The 23098-nt window shown below is 36.3% G+C and overlaps 3 protein-coding genes across 4 annotated transcripts; 1 reads left to right on the top strand and 2 right to left on the bottom strand.

Moving 5' to 3' along the window:
- Positions 1-4917, bottom strand: LOC111794856 (growth-regulating factor 4-like). Its single transcript, XM_023677020.1, has 4 exons — positions 4355-4917; positions 3495-3861; positions 372-781; positions 1-282 (listed from the first exon to the last, which is right to left on the bottom strand). Exons 1-4 carry the CDS (start codon positions 4611-4613, stop codon positions 275-277), a joined length of 1044 nt encoding a protein of 347 aa, XP_023532788.1. The 5' UTR covers positions 4614-4917; the 3' UTR covers positions 1-274.
- Positions 4918-13776: 8859 nt separating this feature from the next.
- On the top strand, positions 13777-20146 carry LOC111796262 (ATPase family AAA domain-containing protein 3-like). 2 transcript variants are annotated; one of them, XM_023679025.1, is made up of 9 exons: positions 13777-14169; positions 14485-14580; positions 15094-15204; positions 15287-15596; positions 16376-16466; positions 17585-17918; positions 18617-18765; positions 19024-19545; positions 20128-20146. In XM_023679025.1, exons 1-8 carry the CDS (start codon positions 13888-13890, stop codon positions 19541-19543), a joined length of 1893 nt encoding a protein of 630 aa, XP_023534793.1. In that variant the 5' UTR covers positions 13777-13887; the 3' UTR covers positions 19544-19545; positions 20128-20146. The 2 variants fall into 2 exon arrangements, with proteins under 2 accessions (XP_023534793.1, XP_023534792.1); XM_023679024.1 differs by lacking the exon at positions 20128-20146 and having other exon boundaries at positions 19024-19813.
- A 755-nt stretch (positions 20147-20901) lies between these two features.
- LOC111795715 (NADH dehydrogenase [ubiquinone] iron-sulfur protein 6, mitochondrial-like) lies at positions 20902-22856 on the bottom strand. Its single transcript, XM_023678278.1, has 3 exons — positions 22626-22856; positions 21405-21489; positions 20902-21302 (listed from the first exon to the last, which is right to left on the bottom strand). The coding sequence occupies exons 1-3, from the start codon at positions 22740-22742 to the stop codon at positions 21193-21195; spliced, it is 312 nt and encodes a 103-aa protein (XP_023534046.1). The 5' UTR covers positions 22743-22856; the 3' UTR covers positions 20902-21192.
- Positions 22857-23098: the final 242 nt, after the last annotated feature.

Genomic DNA, 23098 nt, shown 5'->3' on the forward strand with positions numbered 1-23098 from the left:
TACTAACAAACAATTTTCATCCAGTTTTGTATTATTCCAAGCCTAATACAAACATTCAGCTTCTAAATTGTTTACACATAATAACAACCAAGTTTTTGATTCCCATAGAAACAGAGCAGCAAAGGGGAAAAACAAGGCAAGAATACAACAGAATTCTCCAACGACACGCTCGCTCAGATATACCGAACACGAACGACTAGCTTACGAAATTCAGGCATCATCAAAGTTGAGAGATAAAACTTGAAAATTTCTCAAAGCATCATGCTGCTTGCTTTCAATTATCTGTGGAGAATAATATTCGAGGATGAACTAAGAATATGCAAAGAAGAAACCGAAACCGAACAAGCGTGCGTGTCAATAGTGGTACTAACCGTGAGGAGATTTCGAACTTGTGGTTGACAAGTCGGATGAAGCCATTGGAATTGATATCGAGAGCTGTGTTGTGGAGTAGGAAGTTTGATTCGATCTTTCATCGTCGAGTCCCGTCCATGACTCCCTGGTTTTTGGCCACTCGTCAAAGAATGGCTGAAGAGATTGGCCCTCTTGCTTCAGAGTATCCCCGGATGCGAATTCGCCACCGAAGAACGAATGCTGCGGATACCCGCTTTGGAAGATCGAGTTTTCGGTCGATTTTGATGCCGGGAAAGAGAGGGATCTAGATGGCATCATTGGCCATGTGTTGTTGTCCATTGGTGCATCCATTTGAACAGCTCTGCTGCTTCCTGATGCCTCAGAAAAGAAACTATGCACTCCAGCCTCAGGTCTAAGCCCTTGAATATACCTGTAATTCAACAAATACATACATAAGTGAAGAGAATTTGCATCTAACTTCTTAACTTCATTCCATTGATTCGGAAAAAAAGGTATACTATAATGATCGGCACAACAGGGCATCGAAGTAGGCTCTGTTAGGAATCACGAACCTCCACAATGGTATAATATTGTCCGCTTTGAGCATAACCTCTCATGCCTTTGCTTTACGTTTCCCCGAAAGACCTCATACCAATGGAGATGTATTCCTTATTAGCCGATGTGGGACTCCTATCCCAACAATCCTCTCATCGAACAAAGTACACCATAGAGCCTCCCCAGAGGTCTATGAAGCCCTCGAAAAGCCTCCCCTTAATCAAGGCTCGACTCCTTCTCTAAAGCCCTCGAACAAAGTACACCCTTTGTTCGACACTTTTGACTACACTTTTGAGAGTCCCAACTTCTTTATTTGACATTTAAGGATTCTATTGTCTACATCCTATAGGCTCCAGCAAGCTCCAATATCGTCATCGTGTACCAAACTACTATTAGCTACAATGGTTCAGGGAAGGATGATGCATCAGCTAATCTGAGCTCTAACCAGTTAGATTTTCCGAGTGAGATGGATATGTTCGGTTCTTTTCTCCTTGTTCCCTACAAGACGTCCTTTAGGCTCATTCTTCACGGTTTCTAAGAAACTAGTAAAGTAAGGCTATCACGAGTTGTGACCAAGATAAAGACCGAGTCGACTAGTCAAAGGGTACATCAGAACTCGAAATTGACCCCGAAAAGAAATTAGCTCGAAAGGAAACCAACAAAGTTATAAATGAATCAATGATGATCAGAAGTCCAAAATAATATGAAAGAAAAAATCATAATAGTTCAGAAACATGCCACTTTTTCCTTACATAGCTCCACTACAACCAAGTGGTAAAGAGGGAAAAGTAAAATGTATCCCAATTGCCTTCTTTTAAGACTTAAAGAGATTGTACACAAAAGTCGAACACTACAAACTTTCGCCTTTATTCCGTAATACTTTTGTTTTTCGAAAATTAAGCTTATGAAAACTACTTCTACCTGGTTCAGTTTACGGGCATAAACAATCAATAAGCAAGAAGCGAAATCCAATATATTAAGTTAAAATGTCGAACCATGATGCTTGAAGAGAGCAAACCACATAATACCGGTCCAAACCCGAAGGTATGAACCTAAAAACTGATAAAAAGATGAGAGAAACTGAGAGCGAAGCACGGTTTGGCCATAAAGCACCATAAGATCAATCAGCTCACACACAAACCGCTTTCTCTAAAGTAGAAACGATTAGATACGAACAATTAGAACTAAATAGCAAGAGTTGAAAAGAACACATAATGATTGTCAGAGTTGTTCCCTATGAGCAACAAAACCGAACTCTGCATCTGTAACGGCACAAGCCCATAGCGGATATTGTCCTCTTTGGGCTTTCCCTTTCGGGCTTTCCCTCAAGGTTTTAAAACGCGTCTGTTAGGGAAAGGTTTCCACACCCTTATAAAGGGTGTTTCGTTCTCCTCCCCAACCAATATGGGATTCTCACAATCCACCCCCTTCGGGGTCCAATGTCTTCGCTGACAATTGTTCCTTTCTCCAATCAATGTGGGACCCCAACCAAATCCACCCCCCTTTAAGGTCCAACGTCCTTACTGACATATCGCCTTGTGTCTACCTCCTCACTGGCACATAGTCCGGTGTCTAGCTCTGATACCAACTGTAACAGCCCAAGCCCACCGCTAGCAGATATTGTCCTCTTTGGGCTTTCCCTTTCGACCTTCCCTCAAGGTTTTAAAACGCGTCTGCTAGGGAAAGGTTTCCACACCCTTATAAAGGGTGTTTCGTTCTCCTCCCCAACCAATGTGGAATACTCATAGCATCCATCTCACAGAGATGAGGACCCAATGTAACGACCATGAAGAAAAGAAAAAGGACAATGATAAACCGACAAGGCAAAAATTTATGAGCTAAAGTTAACAAAAGTTAACGTGAACAACCATCGGAATAGAGCGAGGGAAAAGGATATAACTCTTCAGCAAATATTGATTGCATAATGTCAGCAAAATATGAAACATTACCAAAGTCTACATCAGACACAATGTAATTTTGAGGGACTCAAAAAAAAGCCAAAGAGAGAAAAAAAAGACACAAATTTCACTTTACAGACCACTAGAATTGAAGCAACACTGACATTTTTTCTGCTGTCTTCATATCTTTTAACATAGAGCTAAGGCTAAGGTGTAACCGATAGGCTTAGAACGGTAACTACGAAAATTTTATGGATACAAGAAATGGATAGGGCCAGGCTCCGCAGCCAACCGCCCCGATTCCATCTTCCACTCCGATATATGTCAAACATACCCGGGGGGGGGGGGGGGGGGGGGGGNTTGGAAAAGCGCTCAAAGAGTTGGATCGAAAAGAATTGAAAAGGGTTAAAACATATGGCAGAGAGGAGCACAGTTTGGGCTCCCACCACCACATAACTTCAATATGGTCCCCATGAGTGCAAACATTATGTGCTTGCTTCAAGGCACAGCTACATTTGAACCTTTTTTTCTTTTCTACCAAATAAATGCATGAAATGCCCAATGGAAACACAAAAATTTAACACCCATTTGAAAATAAGATCAAATCTATGAATATATACACTTTCTTCTTAAGGAATACTTTACTCATCATGGGAAATGGATATGAATGTTCATAAGTTTAGTAGATACCTATAATCTTTGCTTGGGATACCATAGGGAATGGAGTCCAAGGGATAATGAGGCTGGCTGGTCCCAGTGGGAGTACCCTGAGAATTGCTTAAGGCATTCAGTGGAAGGCCATGGAAGCTTCCAGCTCCGCTGCTGCTGCTGCTGCTGCTTCCGATAGCGGTATGAGATGTCACGGTGGACGAAGATTGTGTCATTGTTTGAGATTCCACAGGCTTTCTTGAACGGTTGCGGCCACGGTGCATATGGCGCTCACAATACTTGGAGTCTGGGTATGCATCTTTGGAACACCTCCATTTCTTGCCATCAGTCCTCCTGCATCTTCCAGGCTCGGGGTCCACCTTCTTCCCGTAGAATGAACAATAAGCCACTGCACAAATTGCCCATCAAACCTCACAAATCTACCATATCAACATGTTCTTGGATTTCTCTACCCAAAATGAAGCTGCTAAAGAACAAAGATATTGATTCTAAACTAAGGATTTGGGGCTTGATTATGCTATTAGATACCATAATGAAGCTAATGAAGGGTTCTATGGCTAATGTTTATCTCTAAGAGAAGAACAAAACAACGAACCCCATATTCATTCATCTCAAAATGGCATCATTTCTTACCAAAACTCACAGATTCAAAGCTTTTAAGATACACATCAATATCAAAAATGAACAAAAGGGGTGGGGAAACACAAGATATTGAAGTGTTTGAAGCAAGGGGAACCTCAAAAAGGAACCATTCAGGCATCCAAACAGACCCATTAGTGAAGGTGAAGAACAAGATCCCGAAAATCCAATAAAACACAAACAGAAAACCAATCAAACTGACAAGAATCAGAGAAAGAAAGAGAGGGTTAAGGAAAGATTACTGGTGGGATGATGGAAGAACCTATGAGAAATGGACTCGAAGCTCTTCTGAATAGGGAGTACAAGGTCAGGTGGCACAGGCAGACCTGCCATCATATATTTGAAGATCAGAGCCTGATGCTCCAGCTCCTGCCACTGTAACACTGTGAAAGGTGACCTATTATTCATCCCCATCATGCCACTGCCTGCTGCTGCTGCTGCTGTTCCCCCTACAACTACTGTCCTACTCCCATCCTCACCGCCACACCCACTGCTATTCATAATAACCCGTCTGCTCCTCCTCCTCCGCCGCCGCCGCCGCCGCCGCCGACCCACCACCACTTCTCTGCAACTAATCCTCCTTCAAAACCCAGAAGAAGAACCCCTTTGCCTAAAAAACCACCAAGAAAACCTCAAACATAGTCTAAGACAGAGAAGAAAATCATGGGACATATATCAGCCTCTGTCTCCACCATCTGGATTGCTCTCACTGTCACTCTCTGTAGTGTGTGTTTTTAGTGTCCGAAGGTCTGTGTGGGTAAAGAGGGGGCAGTATCTGTATCTGTGGAGGAACCGAAGAACCCCAATTTTGGTCTCATTTTTAATTTTGGGAATTTGGGAATTTGGGAATTTTGGGGCTTTAAAAGATTACGCCTTTTTTGCTTTTCCTGATCTTTATTACAATGGGTGTTTTGTTAATTAATCAAACGGAGCTTTCTAATTAATCTCATACCCATCATTGTTCCCAATCATGGCTGTGCTACTCTTTTTTAATGGCTGAATTCAATTCCTCAGCCCCCACCCTCACTGTTTTTTTTATTCAGATAAGATCGATTCAAATTAGAACATGTTTGTACGATGCAACATCAATACCTACCTACGAATGTAGTCTCGAGAGTTGACTTTCACTTATAGACTATATGGACAAAAAAAAAAATAGTCCACTTAGCACGTTTCTGTACTCGTATTCTAAATTGAACGGTTGTCAATGTCAACTCAACGACATGCATTTTGTCGTAGCTCATGTCAGTTCAAAATAATTCAGTTAAACAATCATTATCGTTGAATCATGTCCAACTTGGAAAACCCTTTAATTCCCTACATGGTAGCATGTCTCCCTAAGAACTCTATTCATCATGTCATTGTTTGTAACATAGATGCTCTCTACGATTTGGTCTAGGTACGCTACTCGCCTTTTATTGCCAAAAAGTAGATTCTTTTCCACCCACGACACTTATTCCTAGAACACTCACTTTATCTTAATTTTTTTTTTTTTTCTTGCATATTTTAATCTTAGGACAATCTTTAGTGGATATGGTATGATACTAAGATTAAANTTAGTTAGCGAATGATGATAGATTTTAACATCGATCGATAAAATTCATTGTACCTTGACGTATCTTCTTTCTTCTGTTTGAGCATTTTATGATCTATTTCTTATTTTGGGCTCGAAAACCTTCGACAAAAGAAGTCTATGCGTCATGTGCTTAACTTATTTCATTTACCCATCCAATCATCTTTCTCGTAGATTCTTGCACTTAAAGATCAATCAACCCGTTACATCGTATTTTCTTATACAATCACATTAGCTAATCATGTATGTTTTTTGTGCCAAACGCGAACATATCGGTGCTTTGAGGTAACTTCTCGATACCCTTTGAGGTAACTAGTCCCAACACCTTCAAAGTAAAGTCATGAGTGGCTTCGTAGAAGCTGACTTAAGTAAGTGGACTAACGAACTAAGATTCTTAGTAGAGAAGAAAATTGTTATTGACTTCTTAATTTTTTGCTACAGTTTGATAACTATTTCCATTTGTTTTTTATCGTTCATCTATCACTAATTGACACCGTTTCTTATAACGATAAACCTAATAAAATCTCGCAAACCCAACAAAATTTATAACAAATTCACGTGTTAGTAGCTGCTAGATCTCGCTCGTGTTTCTTTTTCTTAAAAAAAAAAAAAGTTTCCCAAAGCTAGAACAAGCTTGAAGAACATTTAAAGAAATTGTTTCATAGTGTTCTTCATTTGTCCTTTCCCATCTAAGGAAAAGAGAAGGAAAAAAAACATAAAAGTGGAGAAAGAGAGACATTTATTCTCTAAGTGATAGCTTTCCAATGGCTCTATTAAACTCAAAGTATCTTCTTCAAATCTAAACCCATCTTTCTCGATTCGACCCTTCAATTTCTACCATTTTGAACCGTAGATGAAAATATTTAGATTTACGACACTTTAACCTAATTTGAAATTTTTATGAAAAAATAATAGTAGAAAACAGCGTGTTAGTACCCATTGTTAAGTTTCGGGAAAGTGACGATAGAAGTATATCGTCCTTGTGCAGGGGCATTTTGCGTCTTTGAACCGATAACCATCTTTCGAGCCCAATAATTTGTGGATCTAGTATAAAATTGTATAACCCATTTGTTTTTCGATAGAAATGCTTGGATTGATATGAAAGAATTTAAAAAAAAATGGAAATGAGATTTCTACCACGATCAATAACCCGAGGTAGAATGTCGATCGTTAGGGTAGACAGCCACGAAAAGATCGAACTTTGCTCCCGACCTTACTTCATGTTTTTTTTTTTTTTTTTTCANATTGTACTATCCATGTGATGTCTCACATTGGTTGGGGAGGAGAACAAAACACTTCTTATAAGGGCGTGGAAGCCTTCTCCTAGCAGACGCGTTTTAAACCCTTGAGTGGAAGCGAGTGCCTGCGAGAACGCTGGGGCCGAAGGGGGGTGGATTGTGATGTCCCACATTGGTTGGGGAGGAGAATAAAACACCCTTTACAGGGGCGAGGGAGCCTTCCTCTAAAAGACGCGTTTTAAAGCCTTGAGGGGAAGCCCAAAGAGGACAATATCTACTAGCGGTGAACCTGAGTCGTTACAAACCATGGGGAGAAGCCCGAAAGGGAAAGCCCAAAAAGCAAGAATATCTGCTAGCGGTGGACCTGGGTCGTTACAATTCAAGAGGGGAAGCCCGAAAGGGAAAACCCAAAGAAGAAATATCTGCTAGCGGTGGACCTGAGTCGTTACAATCCACGGTATAATTATCAGGGGTACTCTACCACTAAGCTGACGGTCCTACTAAACATGATTTTTTTAGCTAGTTTTTTTTCATGTCTTCGTGTGTCATGGGCGACTCGAGGTGTCTGTAACAATTAACTCATGCTCGTAAATAGGTAAAGATTAAAAATAAGATTTTTATTTTTATTTTTTCATTTGCTATAGGAATGTAGTTGTTTTGAGATTGCCCCACATAGATGAAACAGAAAAACGTTAGGGCTACAAGTGGTTTAAAATACACAAACGTCTTAAATTTTTATCCTTGGTTGGTGTGTGCAGTAACTTCCTACGTCGTCCCTTTTCTAGCTAAAATAGGAAGACCGATGATTTCATTTAGGTCTCACGAGATTTTCTCTTCCAATTTTAAGTATTCGTCATTCAGTTTCACTATTCAAAAGCGATCTTAATAATAAATGTCTGTCCTTTCGAAATAAAGTGAAAAACCATTTCAAAACATGATTTTAAAGTAAAAGTTAAATCACAATAAATGCAGGAGATTCTTCAAAATAACGATTTTTTACTGTTTTCTTGTTTTGAACTACACGCCAGTTGATTATTTGAAAAGCTAACATTGGTTGAGTAACTACACCCTGTCTTGACGTTCAGTCCAAAGTTCGTCCATACTTCGATCCGTAAGAGCTATCGAGACTTAGAAACTTGAAGTTCGTCCTTTGAAGAGTTCGTCGTGACGATTCGATCGAAGTTCGTCCGAACATCAAGACAAACTCTAGAAAAGACAAACTTTCAACTCCCATAACCACTGAAGTTCTAACAAGTCCGGGTTTCGACGAACTCTAGCACAAACATTGAGACGAAGTCTAGAAAGGATAAACTTTGAGTTTATAACCCCTGAACATTCAACAGGTCCAAGTTTAGACGAACTTTGGTAAAAAAAAAAAAAAACCGTCGAGACAAAGCCTTGAAATGACGAGATTATGTCGTCAAACTTCTAAACTGAAGCGAAATCTATATGTTGTGTAACAACACAGATGTGTTCGATATAAAATTTAAAAAAATTTAAAAAGTCTACTATAAGCATTTTGAAGTACAGAGACCAAATCAACTTAGTCTTAAAAGTCAGATGCTCGGTGTAATTCATTCCGAGCGAATCAAAGCGGAACCACCCATATCGATATTTTACGGTGACTTTGACTTGTTCGAGAAACCCTAATTCTTTAAACCTTTTGTAGATGTGGTGAGGATATTTGTGAAATAAATAAATAAATAAATATAAAAAGTGGTTTGAAATTGGGTGGGAGGGTTATGTTTTAATAATTAATTTGTCCCCTCACCCACCCACTGCTACCTCTATAGCTGACAGCAACAACACGTGATGGGCTGGTCCATACACCGGGCCCTCTTTTTAGGCCCAACCGGTTACCTGTTACTTGTTACCTGCTACCTGCTACCAGCTACCTGCTATTGCCGGTTCTTTCCTACGGCCCGCCTTCTTGCCGGAATGCAGGTGACATTCGAATCTGGCCCCCCCCCCTCGAACTTTTCACTTTATGGATAATTATTTTCGTTAATTTATTGAAAACCCCCTCAATTTTATACTTATTTTAAAAAAACCCCTTTTACCTTTCACTTTTCAATATTCAATTTTTTTTTTAAATTTTAAATATATTTAAAATTTTTATAAATATCTGTGCAGTTCAAAAGAAAATTCTTTTTGTATTTGTTATTTATTCCTCGTTTTTAAGAGCCAAAACTATCCATACAAACCAACACGAGTTCTTCTAACATATTTTGTCTTTACTCACATGCATTGTAGAGAAATTTCCAAGAGGTCACTCGATATAAAATTGTTCAAAGCAAATAACGCTTAAATATGAAAATTTTATGATTTAGCTACTGAGAAGTAGTGACTTTCGATTCTTTTAAGCGTTTGTTAGTCATTCTATATTGAGAATTGCTCTCACTCTGATGTTATCTCGGTTTATTCATGTATCATTCCTTTACTCGGGTGTTTGATTGTGGTTTAGGGTTAGAGATTATTGGGCCCCCGAATTCCGTACGCAATTGGACCACATATTTCTTGAATTTAGCAACCATGCCATGTAGCTGTTACCATGCGCCATGCCTTCTCTTTTTACTCACAAAGGACGGTCGACCGACAATATTTGAGATTCCAGGGGTATTTTTGTAAATAATTTCTTTGAATGAGTACCTATTTATTGGACCCCAATATATGTTTTTTTTTCGATTATCTTAGATATTATTTGTTAAGTTAATATGATCGTGTTTATGCCCCGTAAGATTCCATGATTAAGCATGAATGAAATATGCACAATAAACATGAAAGTATTATGTGCATCACTTTATTGAATCATGATATTTAATGCAGGACCTCGTGCATATTGTATGTCACATGAGCATGAATTACTTCTCCACTATGTCACGGGCGAACACATACACCACATTATTAGCGAAAGTGAGTACGCTAATGATCTACCTAGTAGGTTCATGCACCCATGCGTGAATCATGCGTAGAAAAGTATTATGCATCCAACTTTACTTGAAAAATAAAGTAGAGCCCAAGAAGCGGTCATGAAAAGTAGGTCCTACCATAAATCATGTTGTATGTAGTTGCATTTCTTATCTCTAATAGTGACGGTCTTATTTTTTAAAGGCAAAAATAGGGTCGGTATAGTCGACTACCGAAAGAATAAAGACATTATGTGTAGCTTTGACACTATGATTAGAGCAGCTAAACAATATAAATATAAGAATATGCTTTACCAAAAAAAGGTATAAAGTATATCTTAAACTCGCTATATTCTACTTCGAACACGTCATTGACTTAAGCACTAAAGGACATTAAACACAACGCCACATCGATGCTAAATATTCAACTTGTGCAAATGATCAACGACACTTTAGGCCTCGAAATAGTGTATGCAAACACCTTAGGCCTAGTTGACTTGATTCACACATCAATATATACAACATGGTACGAGAACACGATTCTGAAGATGGTAGGGAAAGCGAAAGAGATCGTCATTACACTAATGCAATTGCCACATTGAACATCGTGAATACAAAGGCTCGAAAGCCTTAGAAGACACCGACTTGAAGTCACAACTCCACTATCAAGATAATTGCAATCCAAGACTAGATGACAATGTTCATAACTCAGATTGTCATGACTTGATTTTCGAGCTACTTGAAACACGGATCATAACGTAGATAGACTCGAGGAAGTAAAAATAGGCGGTACGATTTTTCATTTTTAAATCCCGAGACTCAATGATATGAACCAATATATCAATCAAGTATTATAAATTTTAAGGCAATACATACCAACTACCATCTAGTTATCACCTGAAAAACATGAAAAACTAGACGAATATAAAATACTTACGGACTCTGAATCATATTCATGACTTATGCTAATGTATCACAATCTAAATCCAACCATACACAGTACTAGTTCACTTTCACCCTACACAGCACTAGTTCGGATCCTAGAACACTCCTCTGGAAGACCTACTGGGTCATATGATTCGTGAGTTATATGACCTAATCATGATACTATGTCTAAAGTTTCATGCATCTCCCTGCAATATAGTCCTATGTTTGGGGTTTAATGCTTTCCTGAGGCACAATTTGACTTATGATATATGAGTCCATCTTCATGCGTTCTTTGCAGTACAATCTATATACCTATGTCTAGGGTTTCATGCGTCCCCTGTAACATAGTCTCATGAAATCATGCAAGGAAATGTGGGTACGACATTCTACCTTAGTAGAAAAAATCTTAGATCATGTTACACTACTCATCGGGAGGTCTAGAGCGACTTTAGGAAATGAGGCGAGTATGTGGAACGGTACCTAGATGTCTCTGTATCCTAATAAGCTTAGGGCCTTGATTGTGCATTTCTAAAAAAACAAAATAGCCAAAAATATTTATTTAGTGGAGTAGGATGGGAAATTGGGGCGGGATTGGGACGGGGACGGGCAATCTCGACCCCAATTTTACATTGTCAAAACTACAAAAATCAGTATGGTTTATGAAATAGTATTAGATTTATTAAAATATTTTAGGATTAAAATTATATTTAAAAATAAAAATTACTTTATTAAATTTTGGACGAAAATAAATAGGGAAAAAGGGGACTAAAGACAAATTTTCATTAAAAAAAAAAAAGCTAAATAAATTAAATGAATAGACCATTAACTATTCACATGCACCAGTCCCTATCTCGCATGAAAATTTATACATTTAAATTATATAAAAATAAAATTCCAAAAGTATAATATAAAAAGACAAGGTGAATTTTGACCTGATTTTCCAACCAGCCAAAAATATTTTTTAAATGACTAAAAAGTATTCTTTTTTTTCCAAAAAAGAATTGACGTCTCATAAATAAATAAATATATATATATATATATATATATATATATATATATCNATATATATATATATATTATTTATAAAGCATTCTCGAAGGAAACTGATATGAACCAAAAGATATCAATCATACAATATACTTCAATGAAAATGTGAAGAAAAAGTTGTCAAAATTATCAAAAGTTGTTTCAATTCATGCCACATTGAAGGAGAATGAAGTTTGATTGTTATAAATTTTGGGGTTACAATTTATAGTTATTGTATTTTGAAGATTTTTTATTAAATTTAGGTTACAATTACATCATGGTTAATTATGGCCATTAGGTAGGAATTTTACAACTCTTCGAATGTCTTTAATAGTTTCATTTTAAGGCTATATAAAGCCATGTATGTTGTATTTATAAGCAGACTTGGAAAATATAGTAAAAGAAGCATTTGTGCTTTTCTTTCGCCAATGGCTAAGTTTCTTTGCAATTCTATGTAGTTTAGATTGCATGTAAAATCATTCAAACTCAACATGATCAATCTTGCTTGTGGAGTGATTCGAATCTCAAACAAGTGTTTGAGATATTTGATCAACAAGAGTCATTCAAGCTAGACATGATCGATCTTGCTTGTGGAGTGATTCGAATCTCAAACAAGTGTTTGAGATATTTGATCAACAAGAGTCATTCAAGCTAGACATGATCGATCTTGCTTGTTGAGTGATTCGAATCTCAATCAAGTGTTCTTGCCTTGAGATATTCGATCAACAAGGTAATCCAAATCTTATTCCCCTTGTATTGATTCCTTATCTTATGAGAAACAATTATTAGTAATTTTCAATATTATATAACTAAATTTAATTTGTAATTTTAATCCTTTACCACCCATCTCATTAAAACACTATGATTGAACCGTTCAAGAACCAATTAAACTAGACCTGAAACACTAACTAGCCATGCACCAGCATTGAACCGTTTCTTTCATTCATGTGTGTAACCCTAGCTACGACAACGACATGCTTTCTTGGTTATAACTTCTCACTATGACAAGGATCAATGGTGCTGACCCTCCAACCATACCTATTATCAAGAATGACAAAAGACACGATGAAGCAGCTTGAATAGAGCCATATGTGTGGATAGAGCCAAAACTCAAACAACGGTTCCACATTTCGGCCCAAATAAGCCCAGCCCACAATACTTACTAATATAATTTAATAATCACTATCTAAAGTCAATTTGAACATAACTCAACTAATTTAGACTAATTTAGATAAGTACATATAGATTATCTTTTCATTATCATGTAGTTGAACTTAAAAGAAAAGGTTCGAAAACATTTTTGATCCTTAAACATTTGTAAAAATAACAATTTAGTTGTCACGACTAGACTTTTAAGATTTCAAACCTCGAATCGTGACAAAAAGACAAGACACAAAATAAATATAAGTAAAAACAAAAATAAAAAAATATATGGTAAATTTTTTTTTCTACCGATTAATCGACAAAACTTAAACTCCAAAATGAAAACAATATAAATAGGTGTTGCTTTAAATTATTTACAAACGAGGAACTGTGTTCCTCGTGCTTGTTCCACGAGACTGAGGACAAGACTTGCTTATTATTATTATTATTTTTTATAGTCTTATATGAATTTGTTATTCAAAATTAAATTTGTTAGCCATCTTCCCCTATATCTTATTAACTTTTTATTTTGTTTTTTAATTCTTATTTAACAAATTTAAATTTATGAATTTATTAAATACAAAATTAAAAAAACATTATAAACTAAATTTAAGTTTTAAATTTTAAAATTTTAATTTATAGGTCGGTCTAATAAATCCTTAAATTTTTTATTTTATTTAATTTCAGTATACATTTTAAAAAATTTATTAAAAAAAAAAAAAATAAATTATTAAACACATTTTAAAATTAGGACGGAAAATGGAAGCCACGTTACTTGGGCCCCAAGTCGGAACAAGTTGTGTCTTAAACGCTGAGAAAGAGAGAGTAAAGCTAAAGCCTTCTTCGTAAAACCTCTCTTAAACCCTATAATTCCTAAGCTCTCGTCAGTCACCAAAACGAACCTCGAGCCCAGCTCTAGGTTTCACCTTTGGGGTTTGATTTCCCGAGGATTTTGCAGGAAAATGGCGAACACCACATATGCAATGAGTTTGATTTCCGCCATTGCTGCCTCTGCATCTTTATCTCAAAATCACTCTGCTTATGCCGATGGCCCCTTCAATTTCTCCCCCGTTTCCGCTTCTCCTGCTGCGCAATCTGCCTCGTCGAACGCTAATACTGAGCCGTCTGCTCCCAAGGTTCGAAATGATAATCCGAGGACGTCGTCGTCCGGGTTTGATCCGGAGGCGCTGGAACGTGGTGCTGAAGCTCTCAAAGAGATCACTAGCTCTTCGCATGCCAAGAAGGTTTCAGTTAGATTATTACTGTTTTGTTTTGCTTCGGTTTTTAATTGCTTCTGAGGACTTTTAGATGTTATTTTTTTTTATAGTCGCTTGTACTATATTGCTTAAATTTTCAGTTCTCCAGTTTTTTTTTTTTTCCTTTTTCTTTTGTTTCCAATTATAATATCATTTTTATTGCTCGTATGATTTGAAACCTTTTCTGTTTGGATGTAAGTGTAGTTCAATCATAATGTGAATAAATCAATATGGAAATGATGTTAAGTTTCGTTTACCTTCAAATCTTATGTTTTGCTCTATGCTGACCTCATGTTGTGGTAGGCTTTTGAATTTATGAAGAAGCGAGAAGATACGAGACAAGTAGAGTTGCAGGCGAAGGCTTCTGAGTTCAAAGCAATGCAAGCTCAAGCTGAAACGGTGTGTTTAACTAAGCCCTTACAGTTAACTACTCTAATAATACCATCTCTGTATCCTATGAACATGTTGAATTTACTTTGTATTCTTCATTAATGGATATTTTTGTGAAGGTTGGAATCTGGAATTTCTATAGAAGGAAAAACAACTTTATATTCATATTGAAATTCGACTTTATATTTATTATTGGAACTTTGCATATTTGAAATGTCGTGAGTCTTGAAACAGGTTCTCAATTATATATCCTTCAATTTCTAGGTTTGTATCAGGATAGCAATATATTTTTTTTTTTTCAGTTTCAGATGAGAAGGTTAAATAGATTGGTTTGACGTTATTGGAAAAAAAACACTTTTTTATGGGTTCATTGAGTTCCATCTTTGTTTTCTCCAGAAAAATGTACCTATTCTTGACAAATGTTCATATATTTGTTAAAAAAATATATAAATACATGTGTACTAAATTAGTTAACTATGTTTTCGACATAAGAATTATTTGTTTCGCTTGTTTGCATCGTAGGAAAGACAAAGGGTTATATACGATGAGCAGAAGAAGTTAGCTCAGCATCAAGCACAGACTAAATCGCAAATGGCACGGTACGAGGATGAATTGGCACGGAAGAGGATGCAGGTGGGTGCTTGCTAACTTATAAATTTTGGGTAGCATAAATGCATTGAATATGCACGTTATTTTTTGATGGATATGTTAACAGGCAGAAAATGAGCATCAAAGAGCCAGGAATCAAGAGCTTGTAAAACTTCAAGAAGAGTCATCAATTCGGCAAGAGCAAGCACGTCGAGCTACAGAAGAACAAATTCAAGCCCAAAGACGACAAACAGAGAGGGAGAAGGCTGAGATAGAGCGTGAGACTATCAGAGTGAGGGCTATGGCAGAAGCAGAAGGAAGGGCCCATGAGGCAAAGCTTGCTGAAGAGGTAAATAGGCGAATGTTAGTTGATCGTGCAAATGCAGAGAGGGAAAAATGGATTGCCGCTATTAATACTACTTTTGATCATATTGGAGGTATTAACTTAACTGTATTAAATTTAGATTGATAATGCATGTATCAAGTATGTGATGGAGGAGTCTTTCCCCTTAAATTTCTCTTTTATGTATTTCTGAACAGACGGATATTTTTTTTCCTCTTATAAATTAAAAATCATACATGCATTCCTTTCAATGATATTCAGATCAATTAGTGACCTCTTAACTATTCCCAATCAATCCATTTCACGTATTCTTTAAAGTGATTCTTGAATCATCAGTGTTCAATCTCAAACACTCAATCATGAGGCCACGTAGAAAACAGAACCGTATCAAATTAATCTATTTACTAGACTAATAGATCTTGAATAACCTGCCACAGGGTTATTTAATTACACTTTTGGGAGGACAAAGGTTGGCAGATGTTTTCTTTGCCCCACTTTTTTTTTTTTTTTTTAATCTTTTTTGGATAGTAGTAGAGAGATGATTGTCTTTTTACATCATAAAGGGATGGCTTGCGTTCCTAACCAGTTGAACGCTCTGGAAATATGATTTAATATTAAAAATATCCTGTATAATAACATTGTACATTTACAGCAGAGTGGCTTGGGATGTTTACGTTGGGCCCGACTGATGTATATGTATCTTTCATTTTGTTATCTATTCTAAAATAGTCTGGTCACTTTATAAAATTCCCTAAGAAGAATGGTACCATATTCGTAAGTTGTGCCAAGTTAAGTTATATATTAATCCTTAGCATTTATATGGTTCGGTATTAAAGAGAATTGGTCTAATTTTAATATTATTCACATTTGCAGGAGGTTTGAAAGCCATTTTGACGGATCAAAATAAATTGGTAGTTGCTGTTGGTGGAGTTACTGCATTAGCCGCAGGGATTTACACGACAAGGTATTTCTCAAAAGCTAAAAGGTTTTGTGAAACAGGTTCTTTATATTTGTATGAAAATGTTGAGTTGAAATCTGCTTGCTCTGCTTGACTTATCCTTATCGGTTTATTTAATTTTTTCTACTTTATTGGCTGCATTTGTGTTTTCATTTATTTATAGGGTATCTTTGCTCATTTTGGGATGATGATTTTGAGACTGCAGTTCTTTTACATTTGGATTTTCGATTTCAAAGTAAGCTGGAATATGGATTTTTCTTTTCGAGGTTTGCTTTGTTTTGTATCCTTTCCTAATAGGAGGGAAGATTATTTGACAGATTCAGATGTTTGCTACTCTTTGGGGCATCTACAGCAGAAATATTTTTGAGGATAGGGTTTTGCTGAAGAGGGAGGTGCGGAGTATATATTCACTATGATGCCTTACTCTTTGCTTCCACCACAATGACTATAGGGCTAGTTTTCTTTTGATTTTAAATAGGGGGATACTTGTAACGGGACTGTATTCTTGGCCTTTATATAGCATTAGCCTTTTTCTTTTGGGTATTCTGTCAATTTATTAAATTACTATTTAGTTTTGATTCATGAATAGGTGAAATAAAATAAAATCATCGAGAATAAATATATAATTTTCCCGGCAGATGAGTGGATGGTTGTCTCAGAAGTGACTTGTCATTGAGTAACTTCATGGAATATTTTGTAGAAGATGAACTTTCCTTTGTTCATGAGGTATCTTTTATGCTCTAGGAAGGATAATTGTTTCAATTTTCATTCTGTGTGTTTGTTTTTTCTCTGGTTATTGTGAAATGTTCGAGATAGGAGACAAATCGATCCACTATCAGTTATGCTACTCAAGTTTGTAAACAAGGCTATTTCCTTCTGTTTGGCACTAGTGAGGCAGTCATCATGAACCGTATTTTAGCCTATTTGTTACAGCTTTTATCGTTTTATCTTCTTGTTTTTGTGTTCATAAAATCTACTTGGGCATCAATTTAATCTGGTTTGTTCTATACCATTTGCAATCTGAATGGTCGTTTAAATTTCATAAATTTCATTGAACTCCTATATCAATTTATTTTCAATCCCCGTTTGCTGACTGCAGAGCTTATGGCTTTTCCTTTCTGTAGAGAAGGTGCGAAAGTGATTTGGAGTTATGTGGATAGAATATTAGGACAGCCATCACTGATTAGAGAGTCATCGCGAGGAAAATACCCTTGGTCGGGGCTGTTATCGCGTGTCATGGGCACTGTGTCACGTGGTTCAGATAAGGGGCCTTCCTCAAAAAAAGGAAACGGGTTTGGAGATGTAATTTTACACCCTTCACTTCAAAAGAGGATAGAGCAACTATCAAATGCAACTGCAAATACAAAGTCTCATCAGGCTCCATTTCGGAATATGCTTTTCTACGGCCCTCCTGGAACAGGAAAGACAATGGCTGCTAGAGAGCTTGCTCATAAATCTGTAAGATTTCTTTCATATCTTCTCTTTCTAAATTGCTGAAAGGTTTGGAAGTCTAGATTCAATATCAAGTGTTAATATTTCTGAGCATTATCAGGAATGTTCATTCTGTCTGCCGTTGAAAAACTTCAAGATCATGGTAATATTATAATGAAAAAAACCTTTGGTCTTTTAAAATGGACCTTCATGTGAGAAGAACCTTTTAGCATTTCCATCCTTCCTAAGATTCTAGGAATTCATTGATAGCCAGAGGAGTATCCATCATTTTGGCTATAACAAGAATTCATGGATTTTTAACTGTCCAGGCTGTTCCGCCTAAGAGGGTAGTGATTTGATCTGGCTTGCAGGTGAGTTGCAGCCTGTCCACTCCTAAATGAATTTTCTTTTAATTCAATTTATAACTGTGGGGGCTGAATAAAACCTGTGAAGTGAATTTTATGGTTTTTTGGTAGTATATATTTCAAAATAATATGTTCAATTTCCTAGTTGTGGTAAAAACCATTGAATTCTTGAATTTGAACTGTGGTTGTCATACACTCTGACTACTGCTGGTGAAATTGATGATTTTCAGGCTAGTTACCCAAATTTAGCGACCATTGTTTTACCAATTACTTTTTGCTGATGTGATGAGAGTTTTACTTTTTTATTTTCTTATAACTATGCAATATCTATCAGTCACTGATTTTTTTCTTTGCCCATAGGGACTAGATTATGCATTGATGACAGGAGGAGATGTTGCTCCTTTGGGATCACAAGCTGTTACCAAGATACACCAGTTATTTGATTGGGCTAAGAAGTCTCGGAAGGGTTTACTGCTTTTCATTGATGAAGCAGATGCATTTTTATGCGAGTAAGTCAAACTTGTCAACTTTATTCGGTCTTTTCCTTTTCTCGTTAATCGTGTTTGTAATGAAACATAATTTATCAACTGTAAGGCTTCACCCTTGGGCTATAAATATTGTTTCTCATGTTCTAGAAATTTGCTAAGATTCAGTCATATTATAATTTCACAGAAATCAGTATTATGGAAAATTTTCCCTTTGCAAGTTTTGTGATTGAGGTGAGAAAGTTGCGATCACTAATGGTGGAGTATTGTCTAAATTTGTAGGAGAAATAAAACATATATGAGTGAAGCTCAAAGAAGCGCACTTAATGCTCTTCTTTTTCGCACGGGTGACCAGTCAAAGGATATTGTTCTTGCTCTTGCTACAAATCGCCCGGGTGATCTCGACTCAGCAGTAGGAGATCGTATTGATGAAGTTCTAGAATTCCCCTTGCCCAGGGAAGAGGAACGCTTCAAACTCTTGAAGCTTTATCTGGAAAAATATATAGCAAATGCTGGATTGAGAAAATCTGGTTTATTCCAAAACATTTTTAAAGGACAACAAAAGAAGATCGAGATCAAAGGGTTGACTGATGATATTGTACACGAAGCAGCTGCAAAAACTGAAGGATTTTCTGGGAGAGAAATAGCAAAGTTGATGGCAAGTGTACAAGCTGCTGTTTATGGTAGCGAGACATGTGTGCTCGATCCGAGCCTATATCGCGAGGTGGTAGATTATAAAGTTGCAGAACATCAACAGAGAAGGAAACTTGCTGCTTCAGAAGGAGGCAGTGTTCAAAATTGAAGGTATTTATAATAATATGATACTATACACGCTAATACTACTCTTAGATGGAAGAAAATTGATTGGTTTCTGTCTGGTAGTTACTTTAGATTCATTGATGAGGGAAATTGTGTATTTCTCTGCGTTAGTTTTCATTACATTTAAATGGTATTTAAAATATATCATTTGTTCATTGAAGTTTTGGAGGTCAGGTAGAAGTCCCATGAGGGTATTGTTACGAACTTATAACAAATTACATGAAATAATGAAGTGTAGGTGAAGATTTCAACATGGGTCTGGATAATGTAGAGCTTAGTTCTTTTCTATTCTCAGTATTGTCTGAATGTTCGATCATCCCGACCATTGTCGATGAGTCCATTTATATATAAAGGATTTCAGTTTGATAATTTAAGTTTTGGACTCGTTCTTCTCTGAAACATTTGAATTCTTCCAAATTTCAACAATATGCTAAAATATTTGTGCTTGTCAATATAAGTATGGTAAAATGCTTATGTTAAATAGAAAGTATTTTGCATTTTTTAAGTATTTATTATGAATATTGGTGTCAAATTATAATAGTTCTTATTTTATGGGTGGATTGACAGGAGTTTTATTTAAGAAGGTTGGTTCAAGTGGGACTTCTTATCGAACATTTTTGTTTGAACATTTTTGTGGTGCGGGCATAGATTTAGACAAGGCTAGGGAGACAACATTGAACAAGAATTATTGGGATCTTAGAAGCATCTGGTCTAGTCAATTAATTTTCAGGATCTTAGAAGCATCTGGTCTAGTCAATTAATTTTGAAAATTAATGTTCTACTGAAATTTGAATTCAAAGTATACCAACATATATTATCCTAGTCTAGTGTAAGTAATTGGCTCGACCAACATATATTAGACTATTATCCTAGTCTAGTGTAAGTAATTGGCTCGACCAACATATATTATCCCAGTCTAGTGTAAGTAATTGGCTGGTTATAAACTGATATTAGAAAGAATTTTGGTAACATGATTAAATAGGCCAATGATAGTGGAAATCATGTTCATATCAATTCATACATATTTACCAAGTGTGGAGCCCCTGATAGCAAAAACTATTAAAAAAATGAGTAAAAAATTTCAATCTACAATAATTCCCAAAAGTATTAAGAGTCAACATAAAGGGTAAGGAATTTAATTGAGAGGGAAGAGTCACTATCACACCTATCAATAATCCCCAAAAATATTAAGAATCAATATTATGAAGAATATAATTAAGAGGAAAGATGGAGCTACCCAAATCAGAAAACTCCCTTTTGGGTCCCTACCAAGTACTTATAAAATATAATCTAATTATACGACAAACATTAATAAAAATATGTCAACTCAATCGATAAAAATGTTAAAGATTCGAATTTCCATTTCATAAGAATGAACAAGCTTCCAACTCCAAGACATTAGGAGAAAAAAAAAAAACCTTTTATTGGTACAGCAAGATAGGTCCATTAAACAAATCCTTTTAAGCAATGAAACAAATTTGGAAAAAACAATGGACCCGGGCGAAGTGTGAGTGAATGGAGTTCTCAAATTCCTATTTATGCAGGCAGGAGTTGCAGTCATTGCATTACAGAGGTCAAGTTTGGAGCGGAAGGGTATTGGCTTTCCAAGTTCAGGGTTGCTAGCTGGAATGATCAGTGGTGATGGTCCTGAGTAAAGCGCAGGCCACAGTACTTGCAGACCGCGGGCCCCTCTCGATCGAGACATATGAACTCGATTGGATGCCCAAGGGCAGGATTGCTGTCTGCAAACCAGCAATGATTTGAATTCAACTCAGCAATCCCCCCTTACTTAGAAAGTGCTTTCCTATGAAAATATGCATGAAAGAAGACATTTGCAGACTAACCTCCCTCACAAGCAACGATACGCCCTTCGACCTTGATGGGTGGAACCTCGTTAATCAACTCCATTGGGGATTTCTTACTTATATCCTAGAGAAGAAAATACAATAAAGTTTCCATATATCAAGCTCCACAATCAGAAGAACTTGATTGACCCTCAATGATTTAAGGAAACAGACTTCAAAAGGCAAAGTATTTAGAACTCATGCCAAAGAAAATTCAAAAGAGAATAGTAATCAAAACTAAAATTTGCCAAAAGCAAAATTAAGTCATTAGATATCACGTGAAAATGTGGGAGATGACAGGATAAAGGAATATTCAGGCTAAAAACATAGTCCTTTATTGCAAATTACCATTGTTCATACTACCAAAATTTAGTGCCACAACATTCCAAAAATTTACTTATACCAACATTCCATATCTGTTTGGGAGGAGAACGAAACACCCTTTATAGGGGTGTGGAAACTTCTTCCTAGCAGACACGTTTTAAAAACCTTGAGAGGAAGCCCGAAAGGGAAAGCCTAAAAAGGACAATATTTGCTAACGGTGGATCTAGCCGTTACAAGTTTTGATTTGTGTTGTTGATAGAAAATACACGGTCAATAGAATCTTTGAGCAAGAAAATGTGCATCTTCTTAAAGGAAGAATGTTTGGCTTACTCCCCATGAGCATAGGAGCAAACCAGCTCACATTGATATTCACATGTACTCTAGAGCATTCAAAGAAAGTCCAGGTTATCTAGAACAATTCAGATAAATAAAAGATGTTAAACAAGTAACAAGATAAGAAGAACTAAAAGATCTGGAATCCTAGATAATGTTATGGAGGTAAAATCCTATGCAATAAAGAGTCCTCTAATCTTCTATTTAAACCAATAGCCGATGTACATATAAAACCCACAGGCCATGAAGAAGATAAGACGAACACCAAAAGGTTTAGCATCCATTAATGCCACAGTTCGCAAGGTTTTTTCTCCTCTCCAAACAACATCAATCAATTTCCACATAACAACTTGACTCAAGAAAACAAGAACAACAAAAACAAATCACCGCATAAAGTGGGGGATTTCAGACCCAAATTCTAAATGTTTGTTCAATAGTTCTCGATTAGAGTTAAAAAGAAGATCAAATTATAAATGAAAAATCAGAGTCGGCAGCAATTAACTCAAACACAGGCGTAGAAGCATTAAATTTCCTGAGGGAGATTTTCGAGAAATTACTGGATACCTGCATCCATTTGGCAGTGTGCCGACTGATTTGGTTGCTAACAATACTGATATTCCTTGCCGAAGACGGAAATTTGGAGGAAGATTCAACAAGCGATTTGAAGAGACTCGACGCCATTGATACACCGACCCAATCGCAGCCTGAAACACAGAAAAGAGAGCGCGCGAAGGAGAGCAACGTTTCGACGGAGATCAAACTAAAAAATTTGGATCGAACTATTTATAGGTTAGACTAAATACCCTAAACTTTTGTATTTTATCTCAAAATATCTAATTTTCAAATTTTCAAATTTTCAAATAATAACTTAAAAAAACCTTTAAAATGTATTTACTCTCTTTTATACCTTTTTAACTTTAAAAAAATAATAATTATTATTAGAACTATGTTTAAATAAATTTAAAAGTAATATTAATACATTTAGTTTTTATGAATATTTTTATTAATTTAGTTAATAAAATTATATAAAAAATAAG

Source organism: Cucurbita pepo, chromosome LG05 (genome assembly GCF_002806865.2).
Source record: "Cucurbita pepo subsp. pepo cultivar mu-cu-16 chromosome LG05, ASM280686v2, whole genome shotgun sequence".
Lineage (NCBI taxonomy): Eukaryota > Viridiplantae > Streptophyta > Magnoliopsida > Cucurbitales > Cucurbitaceae > Cucurbita > Cucurbita pepo.

Excerpts from the sequence above, each read along its gene's own strand:
- LOC111796262 (XM_023679025.1), top strand. The coding sequence starts at position 13,888 with ATGGCGAACACCACATATGCAATGAGTTTGATTTCCGCCATTGCTGCC. Across the intron at positions 15,205-15,286 it reads TGGCACGGAAGAGGATGCAG|GCAGAAAATGAGCATCAAAG; the intron begins GTGGGTGCTTGC and ends ATATGTTAACAG. Across the intron at positions 16,467-17,584 it reads GCAGGGATTTACACGACAAG|AGAAGGTGCGAAAGTGATTT; the intron begins GTATTTCTCAAA and ends TCCTTTCTGTAG.
- LOC111795715 (XM_023678278.1), bottom strand. The coding sequence starts at position 22,742 with ATGGCGTCGAGTCTCTTCAAATCGCTTGTTGAATCTTCCTCCAAATTT. Across the intron at positions 21,490-22,625 it reads ACACTGCCAAATGGATGCAG|GATATAAGTAAGAAATCCCC; the intron begins GTATCCAGTAAT and ends TTTCTTCTCTAG. Across the intron at positions 21,303-21,404 it reads TATCGTTGCTTGTGAGGGAG|ACAGCAATCCTGCCCTTGGG; the intron begins GTTAGTCTGCAA and ends GCTGGTTTGCAG.
- LOC111794856 (XM_023677020.1), bottom strand. The coding sequence starts at position 4,613 with ATGAATAGCAGTGGGTGTGGCGGTGAGGATGGGAGTAGGACAGTAGTT. Across the intron at positions 3,862-4,354 it reads GTTCTTCCATCATCCCACCA|TGGCTTATTGTTCATTCTAC; the intron begins GTAATCTTTCCT and ends CAATTTGTGCAG. Across the intron at positions 782-3,494 it reads ATCCCAAGCAAAGATTATAG|GTATATTCAAGGGCTTAGAC; the intron begins GTATCTACTAAA and ends GTTGAATTACAG.